This window comes from Schistocerca serialis, chromosome 9, assembly GCF_023864345.2.
Source record: "Schistocerca serialis cubense isolate TAMUIC-IGC-003099 chromosome 9, iqSchSeri2.2, whole genome shotgun sequence".
Classification (NCBI taxonomy): domain Eukaryota; kingdom Metazoa; phylum Arthropoda; class Insecta; order Orthoptera; family Acrididae; genus Schistocerca; species Schistocerca serialis.
In genome coordinates, this window is record NC_064646.1 from 65187478 (window position 1) to 65200652 (window position 13175).

General features: G+C 44.6%; 1 protein-coding gene across 1 annotated transcript in view; it reads left to right on the forward strand.

Moving 5' to 3' along the window:
- LOC126419138 (protein argonaute-2) overlaps nucleotides 1-13175 on the forward strand; it is a 276737-nt gene that overhangs the window by 43299 nt on the left and 220263 nt on the right. The window contains exon 3 of the mRNA XM_050086246.1: nucleotides 2367-2435. Within this exon, the coding sequence (XP_049942203.1) occupies nucleotides 2367-2435 (69 nt within the window). The remainder of the gene's footprint in view (nucleotides 1-2366; nucleotides 2436-13175) is intronic.

Below are 13175 nucleotides of genomic sequence, written 5' to 3' on the forward strand. Positions count from 1 at the left end.
AGAGGGGGTGGAAACAGTTGGGTAGAGGGTGTGGGGACAGTAGGTTACTGCGTAGATTGAGGCCAGGATGATTTCAGTAGTGGAGAATGTGTTGTAAGGATAACACCTATCTGTGCAGTTCAAAAAAAGCTAGTGGTGGAGGGGAGGATCCAGATGGCCCGGGTCGGGAAGCAGCCATTGAAATAGAGCATGTGATGTTAAGCAGCATGTATGCAGGCAGTGCAGATTCCTCTTTTGCCTCCCGTAGCCTGTTAGCCCTCCCCCTTCCCGAAACTGTCCGGATTGTTGCACCCATTTGACTTGTTTCTGTTGAATTCTGCATGTGTGAATGTGTGCGCATTTTTCTTTTCTGAAGAGTGCTTTGGTCAAAAGCTTATATGTAACAGTCTTTTCATCGTGTCTGTCTGCAACTGTCACCTTTACTGTGAGAAGCAATATATCTTTTACATAATAGTAAAAATTCTCTCTGACAGAGAGGACGGCCACCAAAGGTACATTAGAGTTGTTTGCATTTGGTTTTGTTACCAGGCATGGTAAGGCACGCAAGGAGCTTGAACCTTGAACATTGTCAGATGACACGGAGGTGCCATGTACTAGTAGGAGACAGTATTATTGGCACATGGAAACCAGATGACCGTAGGCAGTGACCTGGAAAATGCTCCCATTCTTCCAGTAATTTTGAGAGGCACAGCGGTGTTACTCCTTCGTGATATGAGGAACCATTGGATAAGACTTAAGGTCACAGCTAGTGGTTATTGAGGGAACTGTGATGGCACGACCGTATGCCTTGGACATTTTGCATCCTCTTATTACCTCACGTGTGACAGCTGTGCCATTTTTTGACAGTATAGTGCTTGCCCACATGTTTATGAACTGTGTGCATGATTTTGAGGTGCTTCTGTGGCCAGCAGGAACCTAGATAACTTTCCACTAGAACACTTGTGGGACCAACTCGGACATAAACGCCATCCTAGAATATCAGGGATCATGTCAATTTCATACTAAGATATCAGGGACCGTTTCAAATGGTTGTTCGCCAGCTTGCCTCGAGAGGATACAATGTCTTAGACACCCTTCCCAACCGAATCGACACGTGCATCCAGGATGGGGAGGGGAGAGAGGTGGGGGTGCTACATCATACTGATAAGTGGGCTCTTACATGCCAGTTTTTTTGTAAATTTGTCTTAGTTTTATAGTCACTACAATAACATCACATACTCCCTTATCCTACAGATTAATTTACTTTCCTCACCCCCTTTTGGCTGCATCACTTTTTAATTGGGCAGTGTAGTTACATATCTAGATTTATTAAAATATTCTGTATATAATTGAAAATAATAGTCTTATTTACTCCCACTGCATTACCATTACATTGGCTTTCTCCTTGCATAGCAAAGCAGTTATGTTCTGGGGGTGCGTCAGCTCCTCAGTACTACTGTTACAGTAGTCGCATTTGTTTGGTGCGAACCAGATGATGTATTGTCAGCTTTCTTGGTCCATCATTCCTTTTATTTTGGTTCATATGCCTTCTGAGCATTATTTTCCGTATCCCGTGTCTTCATGGGGTTGGAATCTGAATCGAGGGATCAGAAATTTGGTACTGGACAGAAGTGTGTGAGGTAAAAATTGTAGAGATACACCAGGAGATGAACACAGTAAGAGATGCGGAAAGAGATAGGCTGCAGTAGTATTCGGAGGTCTAGAGGCTTGTACAAGATAGAGTAGCATGGAGATCTGCATCAAACCACTCTTCGGACTGATGACAGAAGAAACAGCGGCAGCAGCAGCAACAACAACATTGTCTGTGTCTAGTGTTATCCACGTGAAAGTGTGAGGATGTTTTTGAAGTGTTGTGATTTGTGTGAGATGGTACATGCCTACTAGCCCAGTATTGCCTGAAAACCACACCGGCACTTGTCATTAATCCACCAGGTGGATTATATATGGGGGCTGGCAAATCTATCGAAATCCCAGAAGTGGAGTGGTAATGTGCACATTGCAAAACAAACAAATTTACTGCTAAAGTTTTTTACAAAAACAGTTCAATTACAGTACAACATTATCATGTTGTAGCTAGTCATTGTGAACATGAAGATCAAGGGAGAAGTTAAGCTTGCCTCTTTTGCATTATCAGATAACTGCAAAAAGTGGAAGATTCAGTAAAGGGCTGGTGATATTATCACAAGCCTTCGGATTGGTAGCCTGATACTTAGCTAGTGAGCTGTATTCTTTAGTAACTGAATGGAAGTGACACTGAATACATCCACAGTGTGCACTAGTTTGTGTTTGTATTCATTGTAGATCTGTTGTAAATGCCTGTGTGAGAGTTAAGAGTTCAGCATTTGAAAAACTCATTTATGTTGCAGAAAAGAAAACTGGGACCGGTAAAGAGGAGGCCAGTGCTACATCACAGAGACCTCCAGCAAAAGAAGAAGGTGAGTACAAGTCGTGTTGTATGCCAGCATAAACGCCGTGATGTGAAAATGTAAATACTCGTTAACCTGTTATCTGCTAATAGCCTTAGATGTAACACAATAATTGCAATCATGTACTATGCTTGGCCTGACCACACTGTTGGGAGTAACCAGTCTGGGAAAAATCACTAAATGGAACAGAATATTCTGAATTCTTTGGTTACTTTACTGATAAGAACCTAAACTGGGAGTCACATGTTATGAATCATCTTAAATAAATTTTGTAATTTTTGTTCCCACCGTTTAGAACTGACTATTCGTTACACCCTAATGATTTTTGAGGAGAAATTTAAAAAATTCAAATCAATAGGAGAATACTAGCAAATTTTTTTGTATTATGGGATCCCTCATTGCTTGTCAAGAAAAGGAGCGAGCTCTGAATGGACTAAGTTTTCTTTTATTTACTTATTTTATTTGGTATTTTGAATCTACGTATCTTGGAACCCATAATGAAGAAGTCTGAGGAAATCGTAGAATTTTTCAGTCTCTTTTTGATGTCTTAAGTTTATTGCTGGAAGTGATAGTGTAAAAAATTGGAAATTGCTTATTTCAGAAACTGGTTATTTAGAGTGATTTTAACAGTCATTTTAAACTGGAGATGAAAAAAATTGCAACTAAAAACCAGTTGTTTGTTATAATGGCCATTTCTAGTAAGAATGGAGCCATACATGGAGTAATTTATCTTGGCAAGTCATATTTCACATGTATCTTCTCTCTGAACATGAGTTGCACAACACTGTATTCCTCGGTAAGACTTGTAGAAAATACACTGCGTCTGACGCGTAACAGGTGACTGTGTAACGGGTAATTCCCAGGCTCGAGTTGACACGTAGGGTTCGCATGTGCCCCCTGGTACAGGCCAGGCCCGGGGAGGGGTAATTGCTTGAGCTGCGACCTTCCCAAATTGCCGATTGGTCCCTCTGTCAGGTGGTCAGGAGGTGTGAATAATAACTTTAGGCGGCTGATTCCCCCTCTGACGGAGGGCCCCCAGTTGGAAGGAGTGCACCTTCAGAGATGCCAACAATCATTGAGGATTTTCTCGCAATGAGCCAGTCGTCATATTTGGAGTCCACGTCTACCAAATGTAAATGGGTTGAAGCTCATGATTCAAAGACCCTCCCAGCTGCACCATGGTTCTTCGTGGTTTCACATACAGAAGATGGTCAGTCCTGTGCAATGGTAAATCTGTTCCTTATTCAGAAAGGTGTTGATACAATTGCCAGTCCTATGAAATCCTGCTCTCGTTTATGCAATGGCAGTTTGCTTTTGGAGACTACTTCCGATTCTAAAGCACAACAGCTGCTTGCCGCTTCCCTTCTCCATGGCTATCCTCCTCTTGTCGTGGCCCGTAGAACTCTGAATTCTTCCCGCAGTGTTATTTACACAAGGCTGCAAGATGGTCTGACTGAGGCAGAAATCCAAATGTACCTCTCCGATCAGGGTGTCACTGCCGTCCGTTGGACGATGAAAAAGATAGATGCATCCTTAGTGCCCACAGGCACTCTTTTTCTCACCTTCAATAGAGTGGTGCTTCCGTCCGAGATCAAAGCAGGCTATTAAGTCATTACAGTCTGACTATACATTCCAAACCTGATACACTGCTACCAGTGTCATCATTTCACTCACACTCGAATGTCTTGTCAACACCTGACCAAATGTGTAACCTGTGGTTGGGATGTGCACGAGGGCGATTGTTCACCTCCTTCTCCCCACTGCATCGACTGCAATGGCAACGATGCCACCTCTTCTCGAGATTGTCCCACATATCTCAATGAGCGGGCTGTCCGGGAGATCCGGGTAAAGTAAGAAGTGTGTTATACGGCGGCTCGCAAGTTGTCGGCTAGTCCAAAACACTGCATTCTACCGTCTGGCACCTACAGTACTGTTAAAGGACACGGCCACGCAGACATGCGACCTCTAATTTAGCACTGCAGTTGTGAAATCGCCCAGTGTCACAGTAGTGTCCCTGTCACCTCCTCCAGCTATGCAACACGCTACTAAACTTTTGCCTCACAGGGCGAAGTCACCAGCTACACAGCCAGTGGGAAAGGCGGGAAGGAATACTCCCGCGAAGGCTTCCTGTGCCCCTCCAGTCGACAGAGGTCTGAGTTTTCCTCTGCCAACTGGAAAGGCTCCGAGAAGTGAAACAAAGGCAAACGGTCTTCTCTTTCACCAACTCGCGGATCCTCTCTGACGGTGTCACTGTGCGATACCCTCGCCTGACCGACCTCCGTGTTGCCGGTGTGTACTGCCGACTGTTTTTCTGCCCTGGACTCTGCAGATCGACAGGGGGGGATTGCCGACGCCTCTGTAAATCCCACGGAACAGGATCCTCCGACCTCTGGGCCCTGTAGCAGTGAATCTGTGGTCGGCAGCTGTCTAGGTGATACCCCTTCATTTTTTCCCAGCTCCCCTTTCCTCCTTGTGACTCTCCTTCAGTGGAATGTTTGTGGCCTTTGATCAAACGAAGAGGATTCTTGGCTGCTCGTAGAATTGCAGCATCTGCTTGTTCTCTGCCTTCAGGAAACAAAATTGCGTCCTCACAACCGCTTTGATCTTTCACATTTCATCCCGGTCTGTTCCGACTTTCCCCCTGAGGATGATATTCCATCTCATGGGAGAGTCATGCTGCTCGTACAGGGTGACGTTCGTAGTCAACCAGTCTCCCTGACTACCAGCTTTCAAGCTTTTGTACCATTTGCATCCCTCTTTCATTCAATGTCACCAGGGCAGACTGTCTCCAGCTTATTGGGCAGATACCTCACCTCTTTCTGCTGCGTGGTGACTTTAATGTTGCGGACCCTGCCCTTTGGGGTTCTCCCAGAACCTGTCAGAGAGGTGCCCTCTTGGCTGACCGTCTCAGTCAACTTAACGTCCTCTGCCTTATCACAGGAGCACCCACTTTTCTTTCAGACTCCACATACACCTATCCCCATTTGGACCTCTCCTTCTGCACTGCCCAACTTGCCCATCATCTACAGTGGTCCGTTATTTCTGATACATACTCGAGTGACCATTTCCTGTGTGCTATCTGTTTGCTGACTCCTATCCAACCTATGTGCACACCCAAATGGCAGCTTTCTAAGGCTGACACCAGACTTTAGTCCTACCTGGCAACCTTTGACAAACAACATTTCGCCAGTTGTGATAGCTAGGTAGAATATCAAACAAATGTTAGCATTACCGCTGAAGAACGTTCCATTCCCTGCACTTTCTCTTTATCATTCTGTGTCGCAGTCCCTTGGTGGACTGAAGCATGCTGCGACGCAATTTGCTCACGGAGTCTTGCTCTCTGTGTTTTTAATTGTCATCCTGCGATGGAAAACTGCATTCATTATAAACAGATGCATCTCTTCAGTCACGTGAGCCAACCTTCGATGGGTCTCTGGGTCCGAGGGCCATTCCCCAATTTCCGGCCTTACAACAGCAGACGATAGCACAGTGGACCGTATTGCTATCTCCAACACTTTGGGCTGCCATTTTGCGGAGAGTTCGAGCTTCTCCCACCGTATATGTACAACTGCATCTGGGCAGACAGCACATTTCTTAGATGCTGGCGTGAAGTGACTGTCATACCCATACCCAAGCCCAGTAAAGACAAACAACTTTCTTCTAGCTACCGTTCCATTTCTCTCACCAGCAAGGTGATGGAACATGATTTTTCTGTCTGCCTGGTACGGTGGCTCGAGTCTCACAATTTACTAATCTCTGTACGGTGTGGATTTAGAGTGCGCTGTTCTCCAGGTGACCATCTCGTCACTTTGTCAGTCCATGTCATGAAGGGTTTCTCGTGGAATCCCTGACTGTGGCCATGTTTTTGGATTTGGAGAAAGCCTACAACACACGCAGGAGGACTGGTATCATCTGTAGTCTCTACACGTGGGGCTTCCATGGCCGTATGCCCTGTTTCCTCCAGGAATTTTTAAAAGACCGAGTTTCCAATGCACATGTGGGTTCTGCCTTGTCGTACACCATAACGGAGGAAAATAGTGTGCGTTGGGGATGCGTCCTGAGCGTCGTCCTCTTTGCTATCACTATTAACCTTATAATGGCCTATCTGCCACTGGGCATCTCTGCTCCCTTTTCGTCGATGGTTTTGCCATCTTGCACTTCTCCAAGGACCTGTCTCACTGAGCTGCATCTTCAGCGATGTCTAGTCAGTCTTCAGTCGAGGAACATCGACAGTGGCTGTAGTTTCTCCACTGACAAAATCATTTGTATGAATTTCTTTCGGAGCAATTGGTTTCTTCCACCGTCTTTACTCTTGGGCCTTGTGCTCTTCCATTTGTTGAAACTATGAAATTCCTGGGACTTGTGCTTGATAGGAAACTTTCTTGGTCCTCCCACGTCTCTTACCTGGTAGCCCGCAGTATGCAGTCCCTCAGTGTCCTGTGTGTCCTCAGTGGTACTTCCTGGGGAGCAGATCAAACCACCCTCCTCCGTTTGTACCGGACCCTGTCCATTTGAAACTTGAATGTGGGTGTTTCATTTACGCATCTGCGTGTCCGTCCCTCTCGTGCCATCTCAATACCGTCCACCGCTGTGGCATCCGTTTGGCCAGTGGCTCCTTTTACACTAGCCCGGTTGAGTGTCAGTATGCAGAAGCTGCCAAACTACAGCTGTCCTATCACTGTGACATTCTCCTCATTAGATATGCGTGCTGTTTGTCTGCCATGCGTGGCCACCTATCCTATACCTCCTCCTTCGATGACTTCTTTGATCACTAGTACGGTGCATGTTGCTCTTCTGTGTTGCATCCTGGAGTTTGCTTGCAGCTCTTGCCCTGGCAGGCTTTCACGGTGGGTGTAAACCCTTCACCACCTTGGCTTCATGCGGTGGCCTAGTTCACCTTGGCCTTTATTCTCTACTTAAGGACACTACTCCAGCCTTGCTCTATCACCTTCAGTTTCATGACCTTCACACGGAACTTTGCGATAGTACCTTTGTGTACACTAGTAGCTCTTGGACTGACTGTGGTGTCTTCGTGATTTGCACCGACATTTTTTGGCATTGGCTTCCAAAACGCTGCTCAGTATTTACAGCAGAGCTCTTCACTCTGCATCAGGCCACGCAGTTCATCTGGCGACACACGCTTTTCAATTGCGTCACCTGCTGCGACACTCCTAGTGCTCTTCAGAGCCTCTGTTTGTTGTACACTGTCCATCCCTTAGTGCAACGGATCCAGGAAAGTTGTCACTTGCTCACTCTTGATGGAGGCACTGTGATGTTTATGTGAGTTCCTGGTCATGTCAGTCCAGTGAGAAACGAGGCCGCTGATGCTGCTGCCGAGACTGCAGTCCTCGTACCTCAGCCCACTAGTTCTTACATTCCGTCCGAAGAGGTCTGTGTTGCCGTCTGTTGACAGGTGGTGTCACTTTGGCATCACCACTGGTACTATCTTGGTGGGAATGAGCTCTGGGTTATGAAGCCTCTCCCAGCAGCTTGGGTGACCTGTCGGCCCTCTCACCACGAGATTATTTTAGCTAGATTATATATTGGGCATTGTCTTTCTAGCCATCACCATTTATTAAGTGGTCCTCCCCCACCACTTTGTTCTCATTGTACTCAGCCTCTGACAGTCTGCCATTTCCTTGTGGAAAGCTCCTTTTTTATCCACTTACATTCTCATTTGTGTTTCCTGTCTTAGTTATTGACCATTTTAGCGAACAATGTGTGGGCTGTCGACCGCATTTTACTTTCTAGCCATTGTTGCAATATGGCGTATTTTATAGACCCTCTGCTGCATCCCTGTGTTTAGCTTTCTTATCTTCCGTCGATTGGGATTAACGTGTAGTAATTTTTAACTCCTCTCTTTGTCTCTGTGTTCTACAGCTCTGACATGGGCATGTATGACCCTAACTGATTTTGTGCCCTAAAACAAAACAAACATCAGGTAGTGATGCACTGCCGGTAGAGGCTGACGCCTATTGTCAACTGCTGATGTTTGATTATACATGAACGTACACTGTGGACACTCCTGGTGTTATCTGCAGTTGTGCAGCTGACAGAGCTCTGTGGACCAATTGCTAAGAGGGAAATGTAAAATACAAAAATTTATTTTTCTGCTTTGTGTCAAAAGCATTGTATTATTGTGCATCACTTTATAAAGTATAACACAGTGCTGCTATGAAGTCCGTATTAGTACTGTTATTTTGCAGCGCATTAAAATTCATAACCTTTTGGAAATTGGAGATGTTATGTGTGAAATTTCAGTATCTTAAATGCTGTCTCTGCAGTTAATTTTTCTATTTTTGATGTGGTATGGATTTTTTCCGCAGATGTTTATTTGACTGACGTTGGGAGTTACTCCCCATCCACACTGAAAAATCATGTTGTGTTTGCTTCTTGCTCTTGTTGATAATTTGTTTTTCAGAAATTGGTATTGTTCCAAACTCTTCAGTGATGATGTTATTTCTCAGGTCATTCCAAGTCAGCTCAACCAGAAGAAAAGCACCTTTTTCCCCCCTCATAGGCCGCCAATTTTTCTTTACATTGTCTTTGAAGATAGGCTCCACATCACTGTGGATCCTCTTTCCACCCAAGTTTGCTAAACAATTTAATGGTTTTAAGTTATGGGAACTTTGGTTCCTGGAGTTGTTTGAAGTTGTGCAAGGTCAGACTGTCTCATATACAAACTCTTCAGAAATGAAATAAATCACTATTTCAGCCATGTCAGCATTACAGTATGAAGAAATTTGACACAGTTAACTGATAATATAGAGCTCTTTTAAACTTTCCTTTTGTGCTTACTGTTTCTCAGAGAGAAAGAGAGGGGAGAGAAAGAGGGAGAGGGACTTCTCAGCACTCTTATTTATTTAACTAATCTTTCATGTTCAATATTTTTAATTATAATAGTATGTCCGATGGCATCAAGGATAGGAATAGAATAATTTTCACTAAGTCCATTGATACTTTGGCAATATTTACATCAGATGATTTTTTTAAAGTGTATTATCATAATCTAATTGAGAAACGATATTTTAAGAAAGTTGACAAAGTTTTTCCAGTTAAGATGAAAGCTCATCAACAGTCAACAATGTTTGCAGTACATGTGATCATTTGCAGTCTGTACATCAAATCCAGTGTTGAAAATCAGTGGTTTTGTAAACAATCAGTTTTTGAAAACATAATGTAATTGGAAATGTAAAAATCTACTCACTGAATGGTGGCACATATAAAGATATTGACATTTGCAAGCTTTCAGAGCCAGAGGCTCTTTCTGGTAGGACGACGAAAAGGTAAGGAAGACGAATGAAGGAAAAGGGCAAATGAGGTTTAGGAAATTGCAAGAGTTCAGAGAAGTCACTCAGAACCCTGAGTTAGGGGAGACTTACTGGACTGGATGAGAAGGAAAGACTGATTGTTTGATACTGCACCAGACAAGATTTGGAAACCTGAGGGCTTAGAGGTGGAGGATAAGGTGAAAAGCGAGACAGTGTATACTGATAGATCGTCATGCCTGTGTCAATAAGAGTGGAAAGCTAAGTGCATTGTATATGTTAGAGGTTGAGGGTAGGAGAAAGTAGGCAGGTCGGAAAACAATAAGTAGAAAACTAAAAGGGAGTGAAGAAAGGAATTGTTACTGAGAAGAAATGCTGAGACCAAAAAAATTAATGTAAATTAAGGCCAAGTTTGTCCTGAGAACCAAGGGCATGTTGTAATACCAATTCTCGCATACGGAGTTCTGAGAAGCTAGTGTCCGGGGGAAGAATCCAAATGGTATGTGTGGTCAAACGTGTCTGAGGTCGTGATATGTTTAGAGCATGCTCTGCAATAGGATATTGAGTGTCATCAGTATACCCCCTCTGCCTATGCATGCTAAGCATTTTCTCTGCAGTGTTGAAGCATACCTGCAGGTCTCATTCTTTGCACATACTAACTTCCTGAGAGATAGTGTTCAAATAGCACTCTGTTCATTAGTAAATGATTGGAGCAGACATGCCATTTGGGGTGAAGAATTTCGAAAAAGATTGTGTAAACTGCCTAAAATCAACTACCTCGTTGGATTTTGTTTCATTTTGTGCAAAAGCTGTCTAGAGTACAGTCAAGACTGAGTGATAATGCGGGACAACAGCTTTACCAGCACATTTAACTTGGACAGCACTGGCCAGGCAAGTGATCCAACTAAACTGCAGTGATGTAAACAGTTGCAGTAAAGGCGTGAAAAGGGAAGAGTAGAGAAAAATATAGCTTTGAATGTGATTTAGTTTTTAAACAGAAAGAAATAATGTATGGTAAAACTTAGGCGATACGATTTTTAGGTGGCCTGATGTAAAAATATAACACGATCTCGATCTTGGCTAACATTGTATTGTAATTGAAAACAAGAGTGATGAAAATTCCTGACTTTAGCAAGGATAATTTTTATACTTGAGCTGTGTGCAGTGTAAAAGCGCACTGCTGGGATTTTACTGTGTAGTTAAATATTGAAGCTACTGAAAGTATTACATTCAGTTGTCTGGTGATCTCCGAACTCCTTCCATATTGGACTCTGAGGAATAGATTTCATTACTGCTACGTTGATAATGAGCCGATTGGCTACAGAATCCCAAGCCACCAAAAAATCCACAATTCCTTCTCCTCCTCCTCTTTTATGATGGGCTGTTCTGCATTTTGCCATCGTTCGTCACGAAGCTATGTGCGTTGGTTCCAGTGTGTTTGGCTACTTAAATGTCTTGCTATTTCTCGCTAGAAAACCGTTAACTTGGCTCCAAATCAATTTCATTGGGGTCAGATTGCAGTGTTAAAGGGAAAATGTTAAGGTGATAACTGTAAGCCCCCAGGGGCTCGGCATTCATTTTCTGAGTACGGGCTTGGTGACCCCAGAGTTCCTGAGCTGGGGACTGGTAAGTGCTGCTAGTTGCTTGTCACCGTAAGCTCTGGGCATGCTTCAGCGACCACCGTGTTGCCTGGCGGTGGAATGTTGTGTCTCTGGGAATGGGGATCTTGGCTTGACCGCCCGGATCGCGAGGATGGGATAAACCTCTATAAAAAAAAACCTCATTCTCAAGGTGTGCTGCGCACTGATGAGATGCATGGCTGTTGAGGTGGAACAGTCGTTAGCGGGCAACCTCTGGTAACATGTCGCACATCAGTTGTATAAGACTTACCTAGGCATGCGGGGCATTGTCTAGGTGGACTTCTAGTTCCCTAGCTGCTAGTGAGGCTGAGACGGATCCTTCAAAATCTTCTTTGCCTCCTCCCAGCGGAAATGGTGGGGCGCTGGTAGGTACCAATACCCAATCCAACTAGAGGGCAACGTGTATCCAGTCCTCCTGACTCAGGAGCGAAATCTCAGGGTATCATGACTAGTAACAAAACACATGCTGGTGGTCAGTATGTGTTTTTAATCATTAAAAGGAAAGAGGGCAGCTTCGAGAAAGCTTGAGGACATTGCTGGCAGCTTTAAATCTGTTAAGCGATTGTGTAATGGGACGCTATTGGTGGAAACCACTTGTTCCCAACAAGCTAAGAATCTACAGAGTGCGCAATCCCTTGGGAAATATGCCATCGAAACTGAGCTGCACACCATCGTTCGTCTCCATTGAAGTGTGTAAATTGCTCTGGACCTCACCCCATCCAGAGTCGGGACTGCAGCGTGTATCTGGAAGAACGGAAGATACAGGAGCTTAAAACTATGAAGCGCATCACCTATACTCAAGCAAAAAAGGTGTGATGTGGAGGGATCTGGTGGACACTCTCAGAGAGGAATTGGAAGATGAGTGCGCTCCAGCAGGAATAGTTGATAAGCAAAATATCATGAAGAGGGTAGATGGGGTTCTTGTCACAACTCCTTTATCCTGACGTATAATAGCACGAAACTTCCTGAGCATATTAAGGCAGGTTTCCTTCGCTTAAGTGTGCGGCCTTATGTACCCAACCCAATGCGGTGTTTCAAATGGCAGACGGGTGTTGTGGAGAAGCTACTTGTGGCAAGTGCGGTCAGGTTGCCCATGACAGTGTCCATTGTTCGTCTCCATTGAAGTGTGTAAATTGCTCTGGACCTCACCCCATCTAGAGTCGGGACTGCAGCGTGTATCTGGAAGAACGGAAGATACAGGAGCTTAAAACTATGAAGCGCATCACCTATACTCTAGCAAAAAAAAAAAAAAAAAACTGTATAAAGCCATGCTGCCCCCATGTTTTGCCACCCCCTTCACTTCAGTTGTTAAACAGCCCAGACGGAAAGCTGGTGCTTCTACACAAAAAGAGGCTGCTAGTGTCGGCACTAGTACCTGCATGTGTCCCTGCAGTTGTGCTGCTGCAGTTGTCTAAACCTGTCCCTCCCCCGAGAACTTCAGAAAAAGCTGTGGTTGCTGACATTGTGGAGCTCCCTGCCCCTCCAAAGGTTCCATCTGGTATGCTGTCAAATTCTGCTACACCCTCAACTGCAGTTGTGGCTGCAAAGTCTACCCAGGGGAAAAAAAATCCAAGGCAAAAGTCCAACACTGGTGGAAATGTGCAGAAAACAGCATGACGATGTCGACATTGACCTCTCTGACATCAGTCGATTTTTCTTTAGAAGCTATGGAGCTTGATGTCGGATTGGGGCAACCATCTCACTCCAAAGCTGAGCCTCCAGCCATTGTGGGCTCCCCTCCCCATCAGAAAGTCAGGATGATAGATGACTCCCATTATACAGTGGAACATGATTGGATTCAGTACACACATGGAGGAACTGAAACTGCTAGTGCAGCAACG